Below are 27,948 nucleotides of genomic sequence, written 5' to 3' on the forward strand. Positions count from 1 at the left end.
TTTGAACTTTATTATAATTATACTTTTATCTTTTATCTTTATCTTTAGCAACCCTACAGCTTTCCTATAAATTACATGCCTGGATTATAAGAATTAATTATCTTCTAATGATAAGTTTTATTTTAAGCTTCGCTGCATTTTTAAAATTTTATTTTTAATCTTTATTTATTTTTGAGAGAGAGAGAGAGAGAGAGAGAGAGAGAGCAAGTGGGGGAGGAACAGAGAGATAGGGAGACACAGAATCCCAAGCAGGCTCCAGGCTCCGAGTTGTCAGCACAAAGCCCGATGGGGCTCAAACTCACAAACCACAAGTTCATGATCTGAGCTGAAGTCTGACATCTAACCAACTGAGCCACCCAGGCTCCCCATCCTCGCTGCATTTTTAAACTTGAACCTTAAAGACACAACTAACTCTGTGTTGATCATCTCATTAATTACAGGGTATGCGCACCAGAAGAAACCACATTTCACCTCCTACACTTATCTTTAATGAGAGAGTATATTGACTATGAGTTTTCAGTATTGAAAGTAAGTATTAATATAGCTGTGGTACAAAGGAACTGTGTAAGTAGAATTTCCGTACAAGTTGACTTTTTCTCCATTTTGCTATAGGACAAGATCACATTTAAATATGATATTGAAAGGATAATAGATGATTGGATTTTGATGGGATTTCTTGTTGGCAATGATTTTATCCCTCATCTACCTCATTTACATATTAATCATGATGCACTGCCTCTTCTTTATGGAACATATATTACCATCCTGCCAGAACTTGGTGGTAAGAAAAGTTTAATATTTTTTTTGAGGCTACTTTAATTTAGCACTCACTCACCTAACCGTAAAAATGTGACTCATTTATTAGATTATTGCATGCACAGCTAAAGTAGGAAAAAAATTGGGGGTTTCTTTTGGTCTAAGACACTAAGCTCTGAGGTTATAATGTTCAGTGGTTCACAAGCAAAGAAAATGACAAGAGTTAAGCAGCCTCATTTACTGATACCTAACTAATCTCTGCCTTTGATTATTTAAGAAAGCCAGTACAAGATATAAAATGAGGGAAAGAGGGATGCCTGGGTGGCTCAGTCGGTTAAGCGTCCAACTTCATGAGTTGAACTTAATATCTATTATAATTTATACTTTTCTTTTATCTTTATCTTTAGCTACCCTAAAGCTTTCATATAAATTACATGCCTAGATTATAAGAATTAATTATCTTCTAATGATAAGTTTTATTTTAAGCTTCGCTGCATTTTTAAAATTTTATTTTTAATCTTTATTTATTTTTGAGAGAGAGAACAAGTAGGGGAGGAACAGAAAGACAAGGAGACACAGAATCTGAAACAGCCTTCAGTCTCCGAACTGTCAGCACAGATCCCGACGACAGGGCTTAAACTCAAAAACCACAAGTTCATGACCCTGAGCTGAAGTCTGACACCTAACCAACTGAGCCACCCAGGCGCCCCATTCTCGCTGCATTTTTAAACTTGAACCTTAAAGACATAACTAACTCTGCGTTGATAATCTGATTAATTACAGGGTATGCTCACCAGAAGAAACCACGTTTCACCTCCTACACTTGTTGGAAATGTAGGAGGATTATTATGTGAACCTGGAATTTATTTTGCTTCAGTTCTTACATATTTTATATTACTGTCACATGAGTGTCTTAGAAACTAGCACCAGTTATATTGCCCAACACTTGAGTGTTTTTCTTGATTAGTAGAATGTCAACATTCAACATTTTGTAAAAAGAATTTTGTGGAATTGTTTTGAAAAAATAATGTTAGCTTTTAGTACAAATTTAGTTTTTGTTCCTTTTAGGTTATATTAATGAAAATGGCCATCTCAACTTACCTCGATTTGAGAAATACCTTGTGAAACTATCAGATGTAAGTAACTAGGTATTATTTTCCTGTCCCAGGGTAGCTATAAATGGTCACAAACCAATTACATAATACTTAAAGAAAAAGTTTTGGTACTTCTACTCCAATTGATCATTCTGTATAATTTCACCTATTATTTTTATTTTTAATGCTTTTTGATTTTAACTTTCATAATAGTAGATGAGGTTCCCATGTACATAAAAAAGTAACATTCTTTGATATCCTATGCCCCATAAGTAGCAACTATTAAAAGTTTCATTTGTATTCTTTCAGACATACTTCAGTTATTTTTAAATGAATTTAAATATTTTTGTATAGTTTGATCGGGAACACTTCAGTGAAGTTTTTGTGGACCTAAAGTGGTTTGAAAGCAAAGTTGGTAACAAGTACCTCAATGAAGCAGCAGGTGTCGCAGCAGAAGAAGCCAAGAACTACAAGGAAAAGAAAAAATCAAAGGTGTCTGTTTTTTTAGGTGTCCTTTCATTTTTTTAGCTGTTAAGGTAAAACTGGTATTCCATGCTTCTCACTTTTCTTCTTATGATTTTTGTAGTTGCCTCATTTCATTTTCATTTTTTATTTTCTTCCATGGAACATTTAAAAAAAAAACTGGTTTCTTCTCTATTAGATCCTATCATTTAAATCTGATCTTTAAAAATCAACTTCTTTTTTTTTTTTAAATGTTTATTTTATTTTTGAGAGAGAGAGAGAAAGAGACAGAGCTGAGCAGGGGCAGGGCAGAGAGAGAGGGAGACACAGAATCTGAAGCAGGCTCCAGGCTCTGAGCTGTCAGCACAGAGCCCGACGTGGGGCTCAAACTCACAAGCTGTGAGATCATGACCAGAGCCAAAGTTGGACTTTTAACCGACAAAGCCACTCAGGTACCCCTAAAAATCAACTTCTTTTTAACCCTTGAAGAATATTCTCTTTTCTTTGCTCATCCATTCTACTAATAAGTATAGCAAAACTTCTAAATATAAGTGCCCAGAAAATCAGTTATCTTTTGTAAAATGTGGGTATTTATATAACATTTAATATTGATATGTTAACTAGATCAGTGATTTTTCTATAGAAATAATTTATATATAAAATATACCAATAGGCTTGGTAAGAGTAATATAGCACAATATCTAATAAATGTTAGGTGCTCAGTAAATGAATAATAGAATCATTCACAATATGCTAATATCGTACAAAGCATTAATAATAAACTCTAAAAAATGTCTTATATGTATTAGCTTGGAAAATAAACTTCTTCTGAAGTTTTCTGTATTTCTGAAGTTTTGGGGTTCTGATAAAACTGAGGAGTTTGCTGTACTCTCCTTGCTATACTGGTTCTATTTAGGCTTAAGCCAAGTAACTCTTGCTCCAGGAAGAGCAGTTACCCTGATTTTCTCTAGTGTAGTCCTAATTGGTTAGCTTTCCTTATTGGAACTTAGGAGCAGTCAGTTTGCATTCTACTGTGTTATTTCTCTTAAGAAAACAGGCTCAGCAACTTCTTGGGAACGTGTACTCAAAAAATTATACATCAGTAATCCCTGGCTGTACCCATCTCAGCTCCTTCCTTAAGCTTCCCAAGTCTTCAGGCATATATAGTTAATGTTAGAGACACTGGCAAAATGAGAAGAACTAGAAGAAGAGCCCAAGCGCTAGCAGAGGCCCTAGTTTGGATGAACAAAAGGAAATGGAGATAAGGGAATAGGAAGAACTAATGAGAGTCACTGGCAGTAGATAGGCAATCAGAAAATAAAAGAAAAGTTAAGATCACTGGGAGGAAAAACAGATGAGCAGGATGTGAAGAATGTGATGAGATGAGAGAACTATAGAAAAGCAAATGAGTCACATGAGAGAAAAATTTGGAAGTGGAGAATATAACAAAGTTATAAAAATGACAGAATCCAGGGGCGTCTGGATGGCTCAGTTGGTTAAGCCTCAGACTTCGGCTCAGGTCATGATCTCACGGTTTGTGAGTTCCAGCCCCACATCAGGCTCTGGGCTGACAGCTCGGAGCCTGGAGCCTGCTTTGGATTCTGTGTCTCCCTCTCTGCTCCACCCCGCTTGTGTTCTGTCTCTCAAAAAAAAATAATAAACATTAAAAAAATTAAAACAAGGGGCACCTGGGTGGCTCAGTCGGTTGAGCGTCCGACTTCGGCTCAGGTCATGATCTCGCGGTCTGTGAGTTCGAGCCCCGCATCGGGCTCTGTGCTGGCAGCTCAGAGCCTGGAGCCTGCTTTCGATTCTGTGTCTCCCTCTCTCTCTGCCCCTCCCCTGCTCATGCTCTGTCTCTCTCTCTGTCAAAAATAAATAAACATTAAAAAATTAAAACAAAGAAGAAGAATGACGGAATCCAGGGATATGGAAAATATGTACTATCTATAATTGTAGGAATCAATTATAAATAAATAGATTATGTTAACACAATAGATGAGAATTACCCATTACATATTTTTGAGAAATTCAACATAATAAAGACTTAGCGAACAAGTGATACAAAACCAAAAACATTTACACAGTATTTGAGGATTATTTTTATTTATTTACTTTTTATTTTGAGAGAGATCACATGCAGATATGCACTGGCAGGGGAGGGGCAGAGGGAGAGAGAGAATCTTAAGCAGGCTTCACACCCAGCGGAGAGCCCAAAGCAGGGCTCGATCTCAAAATAGTGAGATCATGACTTGAGCCAAAATCTGAAGTTGAATACTTAGCCAACTGAGCCACCCAGGCACCCTGAGGATTATTTTTTAAATGAACTTTTACAGTGTGTCACTAAAGGGTCATTCAGTTCTTTTAAATATTTTTTAAATCTTCCTGTTAAATGTCTTACTTTGAAATATATCTTGATATATTGATTTATAGGTATAATTAATTATAAGTGTGATATTATAATTAATTATTATATATGTTTATAATTATATAATTATAATTATGTTAATAATAATTATATTGATTTATAATTTTTTTAGGGCCAGGAAAGCTCCTCCATATGTTGGGCTGCTTTATTTATTTTTTATTTTTTTCGCTTAACAGATTTTTATTTAATTATTTTTTAATATGAAATTTATTGTCAATTGGTTTCCATACAACACCCAGTGCTCATCCCAACAGGTGCCCTCCTCAATACCCCTCACCCACCCTCCCCTCCCTCCCACCCCCTATCAACCCTCAGTTTATTGTCAGTTTTTAACAGTCTCTTATGGTTTGGCTCCCTCCCTCTCTTTTTTTTCCTTCCCTTCCCCCATAGTCTTCTGTTAAATTTCTCAGGATCCGCGTAAGAGTGAAAACATATGGTATCTGTCTTTCTCTGTATGACTTACTTCACTTAGCATAACACTCTCCACTTCCATCCATGTTGCTACAAAAGGCCATATTTCATTCTTTCTCATTGCCAAGTAATATTCCATTGTGTATATAAACTACAATTTCTTTATCCATTCATCAGTTGATGGACATTAGGCTCTTTCCATAATTTGGCTATTGTTGAAAGTGCTGCTATAAACATTGGGGTACAAGTGCCCCTATGCATCAGCACTCCTGTATCCCTTGGGTAAATTCCTAGCAGTGCTGTTGCTGGGTCATAGGGCAGATCTATTTTTAATTTTTTGAGGAACCTCCACACTGTTTTCCAGAGTGGCTGCACCAGTTTGCATTCCCACCAACAGTGCAAGAGGGTTCCCGTTTCTCCACATCCTCTCCAGCATCTGTAGTCTCCTGACTTGTTCATTTTAGCCACTCTGACTGGCGTGAGGTGGTGTCTGAGTGTGGTTTTGATTTGTATTTCCCTGATGAGGAGTGATGTTGAGCATCTTTTCATGTGCCTGTTGGCCATCCGAATGTCTTCTTTAGAGAAGTGTCTATTCATGTTTTCTGCCCATTTCTTCACTGGATTATTTGTTTTTCGGTGTGGAATTTGGTGAGTTCTTTATAGATTTTGGATACTAGCCCTTTGTCCGACATGTCATTTGCAAATATCTTTTCCCATTCCGTTGGTTGCCTTTTAGTTATGTTGATTGTTTCTTTTGCAGTGCACAAGCTTTTTATCTTCATGAGCTCGCAATAGTTCATTTTTGCTTTTAATTCCCTTGCCTTCGAAGATGTGTCAAGTAAGAAATTGCTGCGGCTGAGGTCAGAGAGGTCTTTTCCTGCTTTCTCCTCTAGGGTTTTGATGGTTTCCTGTCTCACATTCAGGTCCTTTATCCATTTTGAGTTTATTTTTGTGAATGGTGTGAGAAAGTGGTCTAGTTTCAACCTTCTGCATGTTGCTGTCCAGTTCTCCCAGCACCATTTGTTAAAGAGACTGTCTTTTTTCCATTGGATATTCTTTCCTGCTTTGTCAAAGATGAGTTGGCCATACGTTTGTGGGTCTAGTTCTGGGGTTTCTATTCTATTCCATTGGTCTATGTGTCTGTTTTTGTGCCAATACCATGCTGTCTTGATGATGACAGCTTTGTAGTAGAGGCTACAGTCTGGGATTGTGATGCCTCCCGCTTTGGTGGTCTTCTTCAGTATTACTTTGGCTGTTCGGGGTCTTTTGTGGTTCCATACAAATTTTAGGATTGCTTGTTCTAGCTTTAAGAAGAATGCTGGTGCAATTTTGATTGGGATTGCATTCAGTGTGTAGATTGCTTTGGGTGGTATTGATATTTTAACAATATTTATTCTTCCAATCCATGAGCATGGAATGTAATTATTATATATATGTTTATAAATTATAATTATATTAATAATTACTATATTGATTTATAATTTTTGTAGGGCCAGGAAGGCTCCTCCATATGTTGGGCTGCTTTAGACAAAAATGGAGAAGAAGTGGTAACTTCTAAAGGTGAGCACAAACTCTGTATTCAGTATATGTTATTTTTTTGACAGAATAGTTACTGTATCTTTCCTTAGCTAGTACTAATTCAATAATATTGGATAAAACAGATTTCTGTGATAGCATATAAGCATCTGCTTTGATATGTATTTATCAAAGCATTAGATGGAAAAACAGAATATTCATAATTGTCAGCCACTCTCTTTCCTTTTTTCCAGATAATTTAGAAGATGAGACTGAAGATGATGACCTATTTGAAACTGAGTTTAGACAATATAAAAGAACATATTACATGACGAAGATGGGAGTTGATGTAGTATCTGAGTACGTTTTTGCCAATGTTTTTACTTTAAAATAGAAAAAAATCATATTTTGCATTTCTTCAGAAAACAGCATAATTTTAATAGTTAAGGTAGTGGGAAAGGAGAATTCTTTGGCTATGTAAATTATTGTAGTGTCAATCTTTCAACTACTATGGTTTTGGAGGTGATATTAACTGATGTGTTATATTCCTGTGATAAAAATTGTCAAGTAGAAAGTGGTTAGTTTTGTTTTTGCTTTCCATATTCCATTTGCACATCACACTTACTTCAAAGGCTATCTGGCTTGGCCCCAGGTTAATTACCTAGTCCAAAAGTTCCTTAAGAACTTGACCTCTATAATGGTGGCTTTCACACTTTTAAACTGTAGCTCACAGTATGAACTACACGTTTGTATTTTATTTAACAAAATTTTATAAAGTGCTTACCAAGTGCCAGGAGCTATTCTAAGCATTTTAAAATATGGACTTATTTAATTTTAACAATTCTGTAAGGTAAGTAAAATATTACTATTTTACAACAGAAATTAAGGAATTGAGAGGCTTTTTTTTGTTTTAAAGTGGATTCATTTGTTTTTTAGAGAGTTCATTTTTAAGTAATCTCTGCATCCAATATGGGGCTTGAACTTACAACCCCAAGATTAACAGTCGCATGCTCTATTGACTGAGCTAGCCAGACACCCTAAGGAATCGAGAGGCTTAAAATGACTTGTCCAAGGTGACAGTCAGTGAGTGGCAGAGCCAGGATTTGAACACAGGCTGTCTGGCTCCAGATTTAATACTCTCTCTCCCTTTTTTTTTTTGTTTTTTTTTTGTTTGTTTATTTTTTAGTAATCTCTATACCCAGCATGAAGCTCACACTCATAACCCTGAGATCAAGAGTCACATGTTCTTCCGACTGAGTAGCCAGGCACCCCCAGAGTTTATATTCTTAACCACTAGATGAGGCTGCTTCTTTATAAGTGAAATAAGAGCTTCATGAAATGCCATGTACCTTTTTTCATACTTACATGTTATACTTAGATATTTTCTATACTATTATTTTTTTAATATAATAAAGTACTATTAGATTTTTTCCTGAGTCTGCCCAGAGATAGACCCAGGCCTTCAGATGTTGCTTTATGTACTCTCAGACTGTCTTCTAGGCTAGACATAGTCTTTCTCATCTATATTCATACTGACCTCCAGTAACTAGAGGTATAGGAATTCTAGTACAAGTCACCGGATCATTTGAAGCTTTGTCAACTACTATTATCATGTAAGACTTTTGAGACTTGAGAAATAAAATATTAAAAATAGTTATGCTTCTAACCCTTTATTTAGTCCTTATCTTTCCTTGATTATAGTTATATAGTGCTATAATACCTGCTGTTGGCATTAAATGCTTAATTTGATAGCTAATGAATCTGTTTTATTTTCCTTTTCTTTTATATATTAAACTATAGACTTATTAAAAATGTGATACCGTTTATTTGCCTAGCAAATAAGCAAATCTTTTAAAATTGTTATATTTGATGTATAGAACATCAGGAGTGATGGTAGTGTTCTTCCTTAATTACTGATGGGGCTATAAACTGGTAAAATTATTTGGAAAGTACATGTCCAAAAAGTTAAATTATTTATCCCTTTGACTCAATAATTCTAATTATTAATCTGTTTAAAAATATAAACTTAAACACAGAAGATCCTTATATACACAAGGATGTTTATTACACAGTTTTTTATAATAGTACAGAATTAGAAATGATCTACATGTCATCATAATCATGTCCATCTCCTCTTTGTGACAGTCACCATCTTGCCATAACACTGTCTCCAGAATCTGTAGAACTGCTAAACTGGTACTTATAAAAAGTTCATAATAATTTAAAAAAATTTTTTTTCAACGTTTTTTATTTATTTTTGGGACAGAGAGAGACAGAGCATGAACGGGGGAGGGGCAGAGAGAGAGGGAGACACAGAATTGGAAACAGGCTCCAGGCTCCGAGCCATCAGCCCAGAGCCTGATGCGGGGCTCGAACTCACGGACCGCGAGATCGTGACCTGGCTGAAGTCAGACGCTTAACCGACTGTGCCACCCAGGCGCCCCAAGTTCATAATAATTTAAAAAGATACTTATAGTATATTATTAAATACAAATTTCAAAAGCAGGACACAAAATCATATACACAGTATACTCTCATTACAATAAAAAAAAAAAAAAAAACCTGGGCACGGAAAAAAGACTGAAAAGAAATATACCAAAATGTAATAGTAATTGCTGTTAGGTGATAAAAATGCTTTTCTTCATTAATAATGAGAAAATTTTCATTTTCAAAAGTGTGCTTTCCAGAAATATTGATATCTGGAATTTCTAATTGCGTCTGTACCTAAATTTTGATAACAGACACTAATAAGGTTTATGGCTATTTTTTGGTTTTAGCCCAAGGTGTGTGTGTCTGTCTGTGTCTGTGTGTAGAAATATTTTCCCTTAAATTATGGTTGAGAAAGAAATGATTAGAGGGAATTTTGTTCAGTGGGGATAGCACTTTTCAATGTATCTTCTAGTTGCTGTAACCAGATTCTACAGTCTTCCTGATTTCCTCCTGTGATTTTCTCAGGCATCCTCGCTGATAGTTTCCCATCCCTGTATCCCATTGCACCCTGACTATTTAGGAGTGGTAGTGACACTTCTTAGAAAACTTCCTTGGCCATATCCTCAAACTTTAAATCACAGGTATAGTACACTGAATAAATATGCACAGTAGGTTTAAGTCTTCTAATAATCGCTTTAGGAAAACTATATGGCAAAACTTTAATCTGACAGAATGGAATTTGTTTTAAATAATATTTTGGAATTTTTCTGATTGCAGTTTTTAACTTATTCAGTGATTATATAAAACATATGTGAGGCAGGGTGTATCAGCAGATATTGTGCTCTAAAGATAAATGACCTGTCTTCAAAAATTAATGTTATAATTAAAATATGCTTTTCTGTTTTTAGTGACTTCCTGGCTGATCAAGCTGCATGTTATGTTCAGGCAATACAGTGGATTTTGCACTATTACTATCATGGAGTTCAGTCCTGGAGCTGGTGAGGGAATAAAAGAAAAATAAAGTTTTGATTTTTTTTTTTTTTTTTTTTAAATAATGATTCATTACTATAATCTCATTTGGGATTCTCTTTTCTCTTTATTCCTATTTATGGTGCATTTTTAAAAAGGCACATATGGCCAAGTTTAAATGAAATACCAGTAATCTTTTCTTATATGAAAATAGTTTTTAAAGACTTTTGTGTAACAAAGATGCTTCCAGCCCTAGCAAATGGCCAATAATGAAAGCTCTTTAAATCTAAGGATTTAAAATTTTCTATCATGAGAAATTAGCTGTGACAAAGTCTTGATAATTATTGGGTCTGAGTGATGGTTATATAGGGTTGTTCATTATATTCTTTGCTACGTTATTGTATACTTGAAAAAATTGTTCTAGTGAGTAATTATTAAAGAATGGGTTATTTCAATGTTAGACTGGGAAGGGTAAAAAAGAAATGAGAAAGGAATTATTTGCTTTTCCTGGAAATAGTAATAATAATCATGCTTCCTCTTCCAGCAAGTTCCATCTACATTTCCAAACCATCCACCAAAATAGAAAAATAACAAACCCAGGGAAAAGTAGAGACTTTTAGGAGATGAGATAGTTTATGTTGTTTTGATAGCACCTTTGCTAGGCTTTGTTTTAAAGCACCACACAGCAGCACTTCCAAAACTCAAACAGGAAGAAATAGAAAACTTCAACAGACCCATAACCAGCAAAGAAATTGAATCAGTTATCAAAAATCTCCCAACAAATAAGAGTCCAGGACCAGATGGCTTCCCTGGGGAATTCTACCAGACATTTAAAGCAGAGATAATACCTATCCTTCTCAAGCTGTTGCAAAAAATAGAAAGGGAAGGAAAACTTCCAGATTCATTCTATGAAGCCAGTATAACTTTGATTCCTAAACCAGACAGAGACCCATTAAAAAAAGAGAACTATAGGCCAATATCCCTGATGAATATGGATGCAAAAATTCTCAACAAGATACTAGCAAATCGAATTCAACAGCATATAAAAAAAATTCTTCACCATGATCAAGTGGGATTCATTCCTGGGCTGCAGGGCTGGTTCAACATTCACAAATCAATCAGCATGATACATCACATTAATAAAAGAAAAGATAAGAACCGTATGATTCTGTCATTTGATGCAGAAAAAGTATTTGACAAAATTCAGCATCCTTTCTTCATAAAGACCCTCGAGAAAGCCAGGATAGAAGGAACATACTTACACATCATCAAAGCCATTTATGAAAAGCCCACAGCTAATATCATCCTCAATGGGGAAAAACTGAGAGCTTTCCCCCTGAGATCAGGAACAAGACAGGGATGTCCACTCTCACCGCTTGTGTTTAACATAGTGTTGGAAGTACTAGCATCAGCAATCAGACAACAAAAGGAAATCAAAGGCATCAAAATTGACAAAGATGAAATCAAGTTTTCACTTTTTGCAGATGACATGATATTATACATGGAAAACCCGATAGACTCCACCAAAATTCTGCTAGAACTGATACATGAATTCAGCATAGTCGCAGGATACAAAATGAATGTACAGAAATCAGTTGCATTCTTATACACTAACAATGAAGCAACAGAAAGAAAAATAAAGAAACTGATCCCATTCACAATTGCACCAAGAAGCATAAAATACCTAGGAATAAACCTGACCAAAGATGTAAAAGATCTGTATGCTGAAAACTATAGAAAGCTTATGAAGGAAATTGAAGAAGATATAAAGAAATGGAAAAACATTCCATGCTCATGGATTGGAAGAATAAATATTGTTAAAATATCAATACCACCCAAAGCAATCTACACACTGAATGCAATCCCAATCAAAATTGCACCAGCATTCTTCTTAAAGCTAGAACAAGCAATCCTAAAATTTGTATGGAACCACAAAAGACCCCGAACAGCCAAAGTAATACTGAAGAAGACCACCAAAGCGGGAGGCATCACAATCCCAGACTGTAGCCTCTACTACAAAGCTGTCATCATCAAGACAGCATGGTATTGGCACAAAAACAGACACATAGACCAATGGAATAGAATAGAAACCCCAGAACTAGACCCACAAACGTATGGCCAACTCATCTTTGACAAAGCAGGAAAGAATATCCAATGGAAAAAAGACAGTCTCTTTAACAAATGGTGCTGGGAGAACTGGACAGCAACATGCAGAAGGTTGAAACTAGACCACTTTCTCACACCATTCACAAAAATAAACTCAAAATGGATAAAGGACCTGAATGTGAGACAGGAAACCATCAAAACCCTAGAGGAGAAAGCAGGAAAAGACCTCTCTGACCTCAGCCGCAGCAATTTCTTACTTGACACATCTTCGAAGGCAAGGGAATTAAAAGCAAAAATGAACTATTGCGAGCTCATGAAGATAAAAAGCTTGTGCACTGCAAAAGAAACAATCAACATAACTAAAAGGCAACCAACGGAATGGGAAAAGATATTTGCAAATGACATGTCGGACAAAGGGCTAGTATCCAAAATCTATAAAGAACTCACCAAATTCCACACCGAAAAACAAATAATCCAGTGAAGAAATGGGCAGAAAACATGAATAGACACTTCTCTAAAGAAGACATTCGGATGGCCAACAGGCACATGAAAAGATGCTCAACATCACTCCTCATCAGGGAAATACAAATCAAAACCACACTCAGACACCACCTCACGCCAGTCAGAGTGGCTAAAATGAACAAGTCAGGAGACTACAGATGCTGGAGAGGATGTGGAGAAACGGGAACCCTCTTGCACTGTTGGTGGGAATGCAAACTGGTGCAGCCACTCTGGAAAACAGTGTGGAGGTTCCTCAAAAAATTAAAAATAGATCTGCCCTATGACCCAGCAACAGCACTGCTAGGAATTTACCCAAGGGATACAGGAGTGCTGATGCATAGGGGCACTTGTACCCCAATGTTTATAGCAGCACTTTCAACAATAGCCAAATTATGGAAAGAGCCTAATGTCCATCAACTGATGAATGGATAAAGAAATTGTAGTTTATATACACAATGGAATATTACTTGGCAATGAGAAAGAATGAAATATGGCCTTTTGTAGCAACATGGATGGAAGTGGAGAGTGTTATGCTAAGTGAAGTAAGTCATACAGAGAAAGACAGATACCATATGTTTTCACTCTTACGCGGATCCTGAGAAATTTAACAGAAGACTATGGGGGAAGGGAAGGAAAAAAAAGAGAGGGAGGGAGCCAAACCATAAGAGACTGTTAAAAACTGACAATAAACTGAGGGTTGATAGGGGGTGGGAGGGAGGGGAGGGTGGGTGAGGGGTATTGAGGAGGGCACCTGTTGGGATGAGCACTGGGTGTTGTTTGGAAACCAATTTGACAATAAATTTCATATTAAAAAAAAAAAAAACACCACACAGCAAAACAAAAGCAATACAAATTATGTGTATTAGTTGCGGTTTCACTTAATAACCTTTTAAAAAAATCTTTGCAATAACTAACTTAATTCTGAGGACGTCTCTGAAGAGCATCCTAATGATGAAAATCCTTGATTTTCCATTTTTTAATAGGGTGCTTATAAGCTGTTACTATTATTTATCAGACATTAAGGCCAGGTGCTTGAAAAGCATATTCTCATATAATCCTCACCACTATATAAAGTATTGTTGTCTGACTTTTACAGATGATGTTCAGTTATCTTTATTACTTTTGAAAGGAATCTTTTTTTTAATGTTTTATTTTATTTTTGAGAGATAGAGGGAACAGAAGCAGGGGAGGGGCAGAGAGAGAGGGAGAAGCAGAATTTGAAGCAGGCTCCAGTCTCTGAGTTGTCAACAAAGAGCCTGACGTGGGGCTCGAACTCACACACCACGATATCATGACCTGAGCCAAAGTCGGACACTTAACCAACTGAGCCACCCAGGTGCCCCTAGAAAGTAATATTTATTTATTTATTTATGTATATTTTTTTTAATTTTTAATGTTTATTTTTGAGAGAGAGAGACAGAATGTGAGCGGGAGAGGGGCAGAGAGAGAGAGAAAGACACAGAATCTGAAGAGGCTCCAGGCTCTGAGCCATCAGCACAGAGCCCGACGCGGGGCTCGAACTCACAAGCTGTGAGATCATGACCTGAGCCGAAGTCGGACGCCCAACCGACTGAGCCACCTAGGCGCCCCGAAAGTAATATTTTTAAAGTCATATACCCAAAAATCAAGTCTAAGCCTGATTCCAAAGTTTATACATTTTCCATTCTGCATACCATTCTACCTCCTGAATTTTCTCATCCTTTTGAAATGTCATAATTATGGAATATAAAAATATTTCTTTATTTTTGTAGTATACTTAGTCAAATATTAAGATTATAATTTTTGAAAAATTGTGTGTTCAAGGCTTTGTAAAAATATCTATACCTGTAGTTAGAAATAGTGTGTATGATTGTTAAATGGTTTAATCCTATCACAAACATGATAATATATACCAGTTCAAAGATAAACATTCTTAGGGCTGACTAGTAACAGCCACATGAGCTCAGACTCTGTTCTCTCTACCCTCTTGAGAGAGGCTCCAGCTCATGTGTGCTATAACTGAAATAAAAGTCTTCTGGCTACCTCATTACTTCATTACAAGAATGATTCACACTCAATATTCACACTCAATATAAAAGAACCATTATATATATTTATATTTATATATTAATATATATATATACACACACAGACATATATGTGTATATATATACATGTATGTCTATATATGTGTGTATTTATATATGTATATATATTTAGTATATGTATTTATATATGTTTAAATATATAGTATATGTGTACATATATGTGTACGTATATACATATGTGTATATGTATATATGTTTAAATATATAGTATATATATTTATGTATATGTATTTATATTTATATGTATATACATACATGTATATATATTTATTTATTGCATATATATGTATATAGATGTATCCTTCAATTACATGATACATCCCAATTTTGAAATTGTAAAATTATACTTTGAAAATTAAGGTAATATAACTTTTGTTGCCACCACTTGACCTAAATTTTCTAACACTGCTGATTTCTTAAATCAAGTGATAAAATTATGGGTGGTAATTTTTTTCCTTTAGAGTTATTGCTGTGTTGTTAAATAAGGAAAAGTATATATTTAATATATTGATCTGTTTCATAAAGTTGCCAATTGTTTAAAACTCAGTTTTGTTTTACAGGTATTATCCCTACCATTATGCACCTTTCCTATCTGATATCCGCAACATCAGCACACTCAAAATCCATTTTGAACTAGGAAAACCTTTTAAGCCATTTGAACAGCTTCTTGCTGTACTTCCAGCAGCTAGCAAAAATTTACTTCCTGCATGCTACCAGGTGGGTTTTAAACTAAAATGTTTTTATGTCCCTTTTGATACTTAGGAGCTCTTCATCCAAGCCTCGAAATGTAATATCCAAACTTCTTTAATAGCTAAATATATTGACTTCCAGTTTCAAATACAATATTTCTTACACAGATGTTTTGAAAAATAACCCCTTGATTTAGCGTTAGCTTAAAACAAAGTTAGCTTTGTTTTAAAAATGCATACAATTTTCGTAAACCATTCAGAGCATGACTTCTTTATTTTCAGCACCTTTAAGTACATTTTCAGTTTGTCTCTGCACTGATGAAAGTAAACTATGACAGGCAAAATGTGAAGCCATTTACTTTGTCCAAACAATTATAGATTAATTCCTGTTCTTTTACCCTTTATTTATTAGAATAGGGATGGTTCTACTGAGTCCTTTATCTCGACAGAAGTATTATCTCAGTTTATATTTAGGTCTTAAGCATTTAGTTTATCAAATTGTGGAATGAAAGGCTTTTCTCTGGTTAATATAGTTTGCATAACGGGAGGAAGATATTTTAGGAGTATTTGGGTCACCACAGTTACACTAAGCCTACTAAACTGATTCTGAGGGCAAACTTCATTTAGTTCTTTTAGGATATCAATCTTTTCTTCTAATTCTGTGGTCTGGTCCCAAGAATTAAAGTATACACACATAGACACACTTGCACACAAGAAGTGGAGTGTACACACACACACACCTTTTGTTATTTGACTGTCAGTGTCCATTCTTCATCTTCCTAAAACATTATCTGTCCTTCATCCTGGCCTCTGACCTCCCTTTCCTCTTAAGTTTGATGCCTTTTTCCCTACATTCAGATACATTAAGAATTGATATTCAACTACTCTTGACCAGTTTAATCATGCAGGTGTTTTACAGCCATATCTGTTGATTGTTCTGTGCCCATGCCATACTGGTTATTAAATATTTTGAGTATTACTCTGAGAAATATGCTACTTTATTTCTTTAAAAAATATTATACCATAATCTTTCATATTCATTTCCTAGAAGATATCCTTATGCTTCTTTCATCTACTCTAAGATCTCTAATAAGAACATCTTTTTATTGGACTTTTTATCTTTGCTATTAGTGGTGAAGAGATTCTTGGATTTTAGGATTTTTTTCTTTTTAAATTATCTTAGATACCGTCCTTACATTACTTAACAAAATCAATTGATTAGGACACAAAAATAAACTGTTTAAGGTTAAAAATAGAGGACTGTTGGCAGCCTGTGAAATGAAGTCTGAAAATAGAATTTAAGTGAGCCTTGTAAAGTGGTAAGACAACAAAAGATAGAAAAGGGAAAGTTGAAATTCAGAGTAAAGATGGTTTTACTATATAACTAGGACATTGGAATGGCAAAGTGATGAGTAGCAGTAAAATTAGAAGTCGTATAGTTGAAAATCAAAATATAGCAAGTATATTGCAATATTTCCAAGATGCAAAAATTTAGTTTTGCCTTGCTTAGAAATTTTAAACTGTAACATGAGCAAATACTGTAAATATATTAACAAAAAGTTATATTGATATTAGTTCTTTTATATCTGTTCCTCTTTATCTTTCCATAGCACTTGATGACCAGTGAAGACTCACCAATTATAGAATATTATCCGCCTGATTTTAAAACTGACCTAAATGGGAAACAACAGGAGTGGGAAGCTGTGGTCCTAATCCCTTTTATTGATGAGGTCAGTGCCCGCAATAGTTATATGTACACACATATATTCTTTTTTTTTTTTTCCCTTCAAGTTTTTGTTTAAATTCCAGGTAGTTAACATATAGTGTAAAATTAGTTTCAGGTGCAGAATTTAGTGGTTCATCACTTACATACAACACCTGGTGCTCATCACAACTCGTGTCCTCTTTAATCCCCATCACCTATTTAACTTCTCTCCACACTGCCCCCTGCCCAGTCCACCCTTTCTCTAGGAACCATCAGTTTGTTCTCTGTGGTTAAGACTCTTTTTCTTGGTTTGCCTCTTTTTTATTCCCCTTTTGTTCATTTGTTTTGTTTCTTAAATTCCACAAATGAATGAAATCATATGGTATTTGTTTTTCTCTGACTTATTTTGGTTAGTATAATACTCTCTAGGTCTATCCATGTCATTGCAAAAAAAAAAAAAAAAAAACAGAAAAGAAAAGGAAAAGGTTTTACAATAAATTATCTAAGCTTCCTACCACAAAAAGCTAAAAAAACGAGAAATTAAACCCAGACCAAGCAGAATGAAGGAAAAAATAAAAATAGGAACAGAAATCCACAGAAAATGAGCAAACAGTAGATAAAAATGAGTGTAACCAAAAGCTGGTTCTTTAAAAAGGTGAATAAAATTGATAAAATCCTAGCTAGACTGATCAAGATCAGGGGAAGGGGACAAGAGGGAGGGAAAAAGAAATCAGACGAATTGCCAATATCAGGAATGGAAAAGGAGGTATCCTATAGATTTTACATATATTCAAAGGACAGTTAAAGAATATTGTGAACAACATTATGTGAACAAATTCAACAATCTAAATGAAATGAACACATTTCTTTGAAGACACAATTCAGCAAAACTAACAAAAAATTTTTAATCTGAATAGTCCTGTATCTTTTAAAGACATTTAATTCATAATTTAAAACCTTCCCACAGAGAAAATTCTCAACTCAGATGTGTTTACTTGTGAATTCTAGCAAACATTAAAGGAAGAAATACCACTTTTACACAAACTTGGAAAATAGAAGAGGGAAAGTCACTCTCCAATATATTTTAAATAGGGCGACTGTATTTTTTTCACATCTTTTTTTTTTTTTTTTTTTTAATTTTATTTTTGGGACACAGAGAGACAGAGCATGAACGGGGGAGGGTCAGAGAGAGGGAGACACAGAATCGGAAACAGGCTCCAGGCTCTGAGCCATCAGCCCAGAGCCTGACGCGGGGCTCGAACTCACGGACCGCGAGATCGTGACCTGGCTGAAGTCGGACGCTTAACCGACTGCACCACCCAGGCGCCCCTCACATCTTTTTTTTTTTTAAAGTAAGCTCTACACACAACGTTGAGCTCAAACTCATAAGCCCAAGATCAAGTGTCACATACTCTACTGACTGAGCCAGCCAGGCGCCCCTTTAAACATATTTGATTAGACCAGCATAACTCAGATGCCCAAACTAGACAGTCTGCTAGTCTGCCCTTGGGCCAAAATTCACATCCTGTCCAAATACAAAACTCACTGACCTCTCCCAAAAATCTCATCTCATTACACATTAAACTCAAAGTCTAGGATTTGATCCTTAAATTTTTTATTTTATAATTTTTTCCGGATTTTGCTACTTCTTTACTCTTCATACCACTTTTTCTATAAATGCTTCGAAAATGTCATAGACAATTACCAGACTAAAAGTCTAGGAGGCCACTCTGGAAAATAGTTCAGTAGTTTCTTATAAAGTTAAACATACATTTACTCTTCAATCCAGCAGTCACACTCCTGGATATTTGTCTTAGAAAAAATGAACACTGTCTTCACACAAAAGCCTGTACACAAATATTCAGAGCAACTTACTTGTAATAACCCAAATTGGAAAAAATTCATATGTCCTTTAATGAGAGAGTAGATAAACAAAAGGTAGTATATCCATTTAGTAGAATATTACTCAGCAATATAAAGAGCTATTTGATATAAGCAACTTGGATGAAAAAAAATTCACTTGAGTGAAAAAAGTCAGAATGTTAGGTATTATATGGTTCCATTTATATAATATTCTTTTTTTTCCTATGGAGATAGAAGTTTAGTGAATACAGCCCAAGGGAGTCACCCAGGCTGGACAACAGAGGAGAGGCTGTTTGCCTATACTATACTTGAAATGACAAAATGATTGTGATGTAAAACATGCAGCAGTTGTTAGGGGTGAAGATTGGGGATAGGGTGACAAAACAGATGAACATAAAGGAAGGGAAACAAAAATAATACAAAAACAGGGAGGGGGACAACACAAAAGAGGCTCATAAATATGGAGAACAAACAGGGTTGCTGGAGGGGTTGTGGGAGGGGGGATGGGCTAAATGGGTAAGGGGCATTAAGGAATCTACTCCTGAAATCATTGCTTCACTATATACTAACTAATTTGGATATAAATTTTAAAAAATAAAAAGTAAAGTCAAATTACAAATTTAAAAAAATAATTACAAAATAAAAAAAATAAAAAATAAATTTAAAAACTAAAAAAAATTTTTAAGAAGATTGGGGATAGGGTGTGATTATAAAGGAGCAACAAGGAGTTTCTTCATGATGATTTAACAGTTGTTTATTCTAGTTTTAGTGGTGGTTATATGAATCCATACATATGATAAAAATTTTGTAGCACTGTACACGTAAAAAATCACATACAAAAACCGGTGAAATCTGAGTAAGTCTTTAGTTAAAAGTGTTGTACTAACGTCATTATCCTGGTTTTGATAATGTACTTGAGGCTGTGTGTATGATGTTATCATTGGGAAAACCTGGATGAAAGGTACGTAGGAACACTCTACTAATTTTGCAGCAGCTTGTGAATCTTCATCTTTTTTGCCACTATACATAATATTTGCTGTGATAAAAGTAGCTATGTATTTATGTATTTGTTTGTTTGTCTATGCAGTCCTAGGTGCTGGAGATTTTATTTTTTTAAGATAGATTCCCAAAAGTGGGATAGCTTGGTTAATGGGAATGTATGTTTATTTTTTTTTATATTTTTTTTCAAAAAGACTAGTCTAATTCACCAATGTTTAGTCCCTACTCTGCCTCTCCAGACCTGGATATTATTGCTTCATTTAATTTTTGGCCAATCTGTTGATGATGGGTGCCATTTTATCATTATTCAAATTTGCTTTTCTCTGATCCCTAATTTGAATGTATTTTTATATATGTGCTTGCCCTTTGCATTTTCTTTATGTAAATTGCCTGTTTATATCCTTTCCCTCATTTTCCTTTCTTTTTTTTTAGAAAAAGAATTAAAAAAAGAATTTAAAAAAAGAATTTTTATCAATTCTTTTTGTGTTAGGAATATTCTTTTCTAACATGGCATTTGTCTCTTGATTTGCTGATAAATCTTCTGTCACATGCATTATGTATTGTTTAAAAAGGTCTAGGGTAACCTGGGTGGCTCAGTCGGTTAAGCGTCCGACTGCGGCTCAGGTCATGATCTCACGGTTCATGAGTTCGAGCTCCGCCTCAGGCTCTGTGCTGACAGCTTGGAGCCTGGAGCCTGCTTCTGATTCTGTGTCTCCCTCTCTCTCTGCCCCTCCCCTGCTCACGCTCTGTCTCTCTCTGTCTCTCAAAAATAAATATAAAAAAAAAAAAATTAAAAAAAAAATGTCTTGAGCCACTTAGGTGGCTCAGTCAGTTGAGAGTCCTATTTCGGCTTAGCTCATGATATTCTGGTTCATGAGTTTGAGCCCCGTGTCAGGCTGTCTGCTGTTAGCACAGAGCCCACTTGGATCCTCCGTCCCCCTCTCTCTCTCTGCCCCTCCCCTGCTTATGTGTGTGCATGCCCTCTCTTTCTCTCTCAAAAAGAAACATTTAAAAAAATTATTTTTTTAATTAAAAAAAAAAGTCTTTTCCCTTAAGACTGTTAGGTTTTCTCTAATCTTACTTAAATAAGAATTTATCACCTCAAATTACTAATACTCTCCTAGATTTTCTTCTAATACTTTTATTGTCGTATTACTCTAATACATATTTTTGTATATAGTAGGAAGTTGGGAGTGTATGTGCTTTTTCTTCCAGCTGGATAGGTAGTTGTAACAGCCCCATTATTTTATTTTATTTTATTTTATTTTATTCTATTTTTTGAGAGAGAGAGTTAAGATTTTTGTTTTTCAAGAACACAAATAATGAATCTGTGTACTGAGGGAAAAGATCTGTATGTTGAAATTACATAATCTTTATACTTTTAACCCCTGTCTTTAATCTTTAAATTTAGAAACGATTGTTGGAAGCCATGGAAACATGTAATCACTCCCTCAAAAAGGAAGAGAGGAAAAGAAACCAACATAGTGAGTGCCTAATGTGCTGGTATGATAGAGACACAGAGTTCACCTACCCCTCACCATGGCCAGAAAAGTTCCCTGCCATAGAACATTGTTGCACAAGGTAATGTTATTTGGTAATTTTTCAACAACAGCAAGAAGCAGCTCCCCCTGGGGCCTGGGGGAAGCTTTTGAATATCTATTGGGAGAATTAACAAATAAGTTATGATAGTTATAGTCAGTTGATAATGAATTACACCCAACTTGCAAAAGATCATACCATCTCCCTTTCAGAATTGTTTCTGTGGTTCTCTGCTTTGGTCAGATTCTGCTTCTCCCTTTCTGTCTTCTGTTAAACTTGAGGTTTTTTAGTTTTTTTGGTTTTAATTTTTCCTCTCTAGAATTTATCTGTACTCCTACCTCAAGAGGAGATACGAATTTTTGTTTCCACTGTCAGTGTCTACTTTGATATGTTATGACTTTGCCTTTTATATTCCCAACCACCCAACTGGAAAGAAGAAAAAAAATAATAAAAGTGTTCCTATATTTTCTTGCCTGAAACTCATTTCTTCTTTTTCTTCCTCATTAAAATGTCTTTGTTGTTTTTTTTTTTCTTTTCTCTCATTTTCCCTGCAAATCATTTACCCAGATGGCAGCTAAAGTGAATATCTCCCAGTTATGCTTTTCCCTTTTTTTTGGAACATAACCTCAAGATTTTATTGTCTTCATAATGTAACATAATATGAAGCTTAGAACTGGATCATTTTGGCCCTTTCTCTTCTTATCTCCTCCCAGTTCAAAATGCTTGCATCTCTTAGGGGCGCCTGGGTGGCTTAGTCAGTTAAGCGTCTGACTCTTGACTTCAGCCCAGGTCATTATCTCAAGGTTCGTGGTTTTGAGCCCCATGTCAGGCTCTTCACTGACAGCATGGAACCTGCTTAAGATTCTCTCTCAGTTTTTCTCTTACCCTCCCCTAGTGCCACACATGTGTTCTCTCCGCCCCCCACCCCCGCCCGTGCCCCCCTCACTTAAAATAAGTAAATAAACTTTTAAAAAAATGCTCACATCTCTTAATATTCAGCATTCTCTTAGATCTGCAGTTGGGCTCAACACATTCAGGCCTCAGCACAATCTTTGTAGTTTTAACCTTTTCCTGGAAAATTGGCTTAGTTTGCCCACTATAGCCACTCTACTTCCTGTCATAACACCACTCTCCATGGGCATAAAGAGAATCTTTGCCTTTCTTATGCTGTGTCATTTTGTGGGGTTGGGGCTTGCCACATTTCTTGCAGCAAGTCCAGCAGGTTTTAGGAACGTTCACCATCGTTGCAAGAGTGCTATTGGCATGGAAAGCATTTTTCCCTTTTGTTAAAGCAAAGAGAAAGATGAAATAGATATTATGAAATGTTTATTTTCCATCTGGGTTTTAGAACATGGAAGATACGGAGATTTGTAATGTGCTTAATATGTCCCTTTGCTTCTAAATTAAATATATAAAAATATATACATAAATATATATATGTTTTAATGGGGAAAACTTCCATTCAGTAATCTATAGGCATAGTTAGGTCTAGATCAATAACAACAAAGAATCTGGGTTGTTCTGCTGTATATTTTCTTTGTCTTAAAAGACAAATTGTCATTCCCTTGCTTAAAAGCAAGGATGACTCTTGCAAAAAATTCTAGGGAATACTGAAAAACTGTGATTGCTTGTAATTTGTATGAATGTTAAATGCCTTGATTTATTTTCTAGGTATAAAATAATATCATTAGATGCTTGGCGTGTAGACATAAGCAAGAACAAAATAACCAGGGTTGACCAGAAGGCATTATATTTCTGTGGATTTCCTACTCTGAAACACATCAAACACAAAGTCAGTGGCTGTTTAGTTCAGAATTTTTTCACCTTATTGAATGTAAAGTGATTATGGAGAAAGAATTAAAATTAAATTCTCTGAATTCTTTTAAAGTTTTTTTTGAAGAAAAATGGGGTTCAAGTATTCCAACAAAGTAGTCGTGGAGAAAACATGATGTTAGAAATCTTACTGAGTGCAGAATCAGATGAACTTGTAAGTATTTTCTTTATTGTATATTATTAGGTGCTTATTATGCATAAAACTGTTCTAGCTTCAGAGTGTTTATCAAAGAGGTATAACATGTAGTAACTCCAAAAGTTCATAGTAAATAAAGAAACCTTTACCCAGATTTTAAAGAACACATGTAATTGTGATCTAATGAGCAAAGAATGCTCTACAAATTTTGAAAAGGAGATAAGCTGTGTGAGTTAAGTACAGGCTTGTAGATGATACTAGGCTTGAGCTGAGTGCTATGAGAAAGATTGCCACAGAGTGAAGAAAAGGAGGGAAAGGGTATTCCAGTTGAAAGGAATAACTTAAGCTGGAAATTGTGGTCAAAAATAAATATGTGATACATTATCATATTTTTTTTACCTTTTTGTATGTCTGAAATTTTTCTTAATACTTTTTCCTTTTTTAGAATAAATGTGATATATTTGAGGAGAAGAACTAGGTAAACCTGACTGAAGCAGAGGACTTGTGTTGGGAAATAATAGAATATAAAGTTGAAAAAAACAGATTGAAGCCAGATTATGGAGGACCTTCAATACTAGGCTAAAAGGAGTTTGGACTTTCCCCCCCCCCCCATAACTGTTATCTTGAAATCATATTCTCATAAGGATTAATTTGGTGACAATATAATAGACTAAACTGCACAAAAGAGAAATGGAAGAAACAAAAAAGCCGGAAAGTTCAGAGGTTGTGGTTACAGAAGCGTTAGGTGTTAAGGACAAAAACTGTGGAAACAGTAATAGATCTGGATGAACAAGACTAATAAAATTGACAAGTTTCATCATTTGTTCATATAACATAGGGGATGAAAAGAGGAAGAAAATACTAAATACGACTCTCAGATATCCAGCCTAATTAACTAGAAAATAATTGTTGTTTTCCAAATAAAGAAGTTAAAGTGGGAAGTCTCTGGTTTGAGGGGATTAATGATAAATAATGATGAAATTTTAAGGCAATGCTAGGACATTTAACTGGAGCTGCCCTGCCAGTCTTTCTCAGTAAGAGTTCTATTAAGAGATCTAAGACCGGATGCCCTAAGTCATCCATTTGAATGTGGTAGATTAATTTATCTTCTGTACATTTAGAGTGGGATTAGCTGTGTACCGTTCTTGGGAGAATTGAGAAAATAGTCAAATTATGTTTTGTGTTCTGTGGTTCAGGTGAAAAAAACCTCAGCCCAGAAAGGCTGCAATTTAATACCTGGAGCTGGAGCTTGGAGGGAGATAAGGATATAAGGTCATCAGCAAGGAGATGATGGCTCGGGCCTTGGAGCTCATTTTCCTGAAGAAAATAGACTCTGAGGGTTTAAGATGTGAGCTTTAAGAAATACCCATAGTTATAAAGGGTGGAAAAGGGACCAGTGAAAACGATAATAACATACAGAGAGTTGAGAGAGAATGACTTCCAAGTTAAGTAATATCACAGAAATATGGAGTAGATACTACATACAGTGCAAGAAGAATAAAACAAGGTCTGTGAATTTGTCCTTCAGGCACCATTATTGGCCTTTGAGGATTTCATTCCAGTAGATTTCATTCCTAACTTCTAATCCGGGGACTAGGTAGGTGGAAATTAGACATAGCAGGTATTAGGCCCTCAGTTAAGATTATCATTGAAAGAGGTCTAGAAACATAACTGTAGGTAGAGAACAGACAGTTTAACAAGCTAAATCCATGTTAAAAGAAGAGAGGTAGAGCTAATGGAGAAAGGAGGTCTTAAAGATAGTGTAGAGGGAAGGGATGTTTATGATAAGAAGACCCCATGTGAGGTATTAAGGAGTCTCATCTTGGCCTTAAGTGAAAGGATTAACCTGAGAAACTGACAACTTTTCCCTTGAAAACTAAAGGGGAGAAGTGGGAGAATGAAAATAGAAATAGATGTATAGAGGAGAAAAGGATAATTATGGGATCCTAATTTTAATGTTGAAACTTGTTTTATTTATCAGAAACCATTGTTTTGTTTTATATGTTGACATTAAGAAATGTCTGAATATAATTAAAAGTTAATGCAGAAGTCTAAAACTGGTCATCTCTAATTGTTAAACATTTGCTAATAATAATTAAGCATAATAAACAGAAAAGAACTGAATGAAAATTTGTAGTTAAACTTCATTTTCTACCAAAAAGTTGTTTAATAATCATAATAATAATAATAATATTTCCTTTTAAAACTAGAATTTTACCTAGCATATTTTTTCATACAGAGTATTTACATAGCATTTTATAGTTTATAAAGGCTTTTGTGTATGTTATTTTATCACCAAATAAGCATTGTGAGGTAGATATTATTTCTTATTCTCATAGAAGAAAACTGTGTCTCAGTGGGGTTTAAATGATTTGCCTAAGATTCTATAGCTGGAAAGAGGTGGAACGCAAATTTGGACCAGTGATTCCTAATTTTAAGTCTAGGGTTCTTATTTCATTATACCAACTACAGACTGAAATGAAATCAGATTTCTTAGATTCTATTATCTGATTATATGGTATGAAACAATGAATAATAGCCCTTTTCTCATTTCTGCTGCCTTTTCACTTTTCTGTTTCCATGAGAAAATCATGGAATTATACATGATATTATTATCATGAGAATAATAGAATCATAGAATTTTACAACTATATAGAATTTTGTAAAGCATCTGTTCCAACTCATTACTTTTACAAATTAAGAAACTTAAATGGAGATTAGAAAAGGGACCATTAGCAGACCTAAGAACCTAGGTTTCTTGCTAAACATTATTTCTAGTAATGTTGGCCATTATTATGGACAGTAATACATTATATGTCAGTGCTCTTCTGTTTAATTTCACTGAAACCTATTTTCTCACCAAGTAATTTCATTCAGGATGAAAATTAAAATTTACTAGTAACTACTATTGCTGTTGAGAAAATGAGGAGGAGACGAGCTTCCTGGTGTCATAATGTTTATACTGCAGAAAAGTACTTTAAGTTGGTCATAGTGCCTCTCTAACAAGAAGAGATTGGTAGAGGGGAAGATAAACTTGGTCACCTTTAACAGATTCATACTAAAATAAAGGGTAAAGAAAGGCACATGGTTAAAAACAACTTAAAAATATATTTTAAAATAAAAGGAAAAAAAACTAAACAGAAATCATAGAAATGTACTAGAAAGAAAAAAAGTAGTTAGCAATAAAGGTACAACTTAGAGAAGACAAATTAAGAGAACTAATGGGAGCCGCCTGGGTGGCTCAGTCGGCTAAGTGTCCAACTTTGGCTCAGGTCATGATCTCGCAGTTTGTGAGTTCGAGCCCTGCGTCGGGCTCTGTGCTGACAGCTCAGAGCCTGGAGCCTGTTTCAGGTTCTGTGTCTCCCTCTCTGTCTGCCCCTCCCCCACTCACGCTCCTCTCTGTCTCCCAATAATAAATAAACATTTAAAAAAAATTTTTTTTAAAAAGAGAACTAACTGAATTCAAGTAGATGGAAAAGTTGAAAAGAGCAGGAAAGGTTGAAAAGAGCATAGGGAATAAATGACACAAGTGAGTAAATGGTATTTGATACCTGTTTTAATTATTAAGGTGAGTCTTTATTGATTTTAAAGATAGTTATAAATGCAAGCTAGTTTTTAATTATTTAATTTTGCCTTTGTAAAATTTTCTCCTGGACCTGAAACATGAGTGAACTTTTCTGCTTTTACTTTAAGAGTATAGAAAATATAGCTTCTTCAGTGCTTGGAAAATCTGTCTTTGTTAATTGGCCTCATCTTGAAGAAGCTAGAGTTGTTGGTGTATCAGACGGAGAAACTAAGTAAGTAAGATTTGACGTATACATTGTAGATTTATATTTGTTTTGCTTACTTGATGGCTTTTATTGATCCTTTTTAAAACTGATATAATTATTATAAAAATATTTACACTCTAGTGAAATTAGTCTTCTAATCACATCACTCGATGTTTAACCACAATACATCCCTGAGATATTTTAGATGCATTTATTATTTGTTCTCTTTCACTTTCTTTTCCTTTTAATAACTTAAAAGTTCTATATCCTAATTTTTGCTAGCAGTTATTATATTATTTAGTAAATGTATTTCTCTGACAAGAATCAATAGCGTATATAACCTTACTTTTACCATGCCTCTCCCAGGTTTTATTTAAATAATACATTAATTTTTAAAAATACAGGTCATCTATTTAAGGAGTAATTTCTTATTTTACTCGAGTTCTCAATCATTGTGTCAGTGATTATTTAGTTATTTTATCATTGTTTATCTTTATTTCACATAAATTTGATCTGATTGATGTTAGTTTTCATGCATCTAGAACTTTCAAAAGTAACTTTTTTTCAGAGAAAATTTTACATTTTCTGAGTTAAAACATATCCAAAAGATCGTTTTTGTTTTCCTCATACTTAGGTTTAGAATTGTGGAGGCCCAGTC

The 27,948-nt window shown here is 34.8% G+C and overlaps 1 protein-coding gene across 7 annotated transcripts in view; it reads left to right on the forward strand.

Annotated features, from left to right (window-relative positions):
• The window catches only part of XRN1 (5'-3' exoribonuclease 1), a 121,033-nt gene that overhangs the window by 19,708 nt on the left and 73,377 nt on the right, over window positions 1-27,948 (forward strand). For all 7 annotated transcript variants that reach the window (XM_049628718.1, XM_049628720.1, XM_049628719.1 and 4 more), the window contains 13 exons: window positions 441-528; window positions 613-781; window positions 1,825-1,892; window positions 2,205-2,342; window positions 6,639-6,708; window positions 6,918-7,023; window positions 10,002-10,091; window positions 15,317-15,473; window positions 17,056-17,175; window positions 21,424-21,593; window positions 23,223-23,343; window positions 23,440-23,538; window positions 27,214-27,317. In XM_049628718.1, the coding sequence (XP_049484675.1) occupies window positions 441-528; window positions 613-781; window positions 1,825-1,892; window positions 2,205-2,342; window positions 6,639-6,708; window positions 6,918-7,023; window positions 10,002-10,091; window positions 15,317-15,473; window positions 17,056-17,175; window positions 21,424-21,593; window positions 23,223-23,343; window positions 23,440-23,538; window positions 27,214-27,317 (1,500 nt within the window). The remainder of the gene's footprint in view (window positions 1-440; window positions 529-612; window positions 782-1,824; window positions 1,893-2,204; window positions 2,343-6,638; window positions 6,709-6,917; window positions 7,024-10,001; window positions 10,092-15,316; window positions 15,474-17,055; window positions 17,176-21,423; window positions 21,594-23,222; window positions 23,344-23,439; window positions 23,539-27,213; window positions 27,318-27,948) is intronic.

The sequence above is a fragment of the Panthera uncia genome, chromosome C2 (genome assembly GCF_023721935.1).
Source record: "Panthera uncia isolate 11264 chromosome C2, Puncia_PCG_1.0, whole genome shotgun sequence".
Classification (NCBI taxonomy): Eukaryota; Metazoa; Chordata; class Mammalia; order Carnivora; family Felidae; genus Panthera; species Panthera uncia.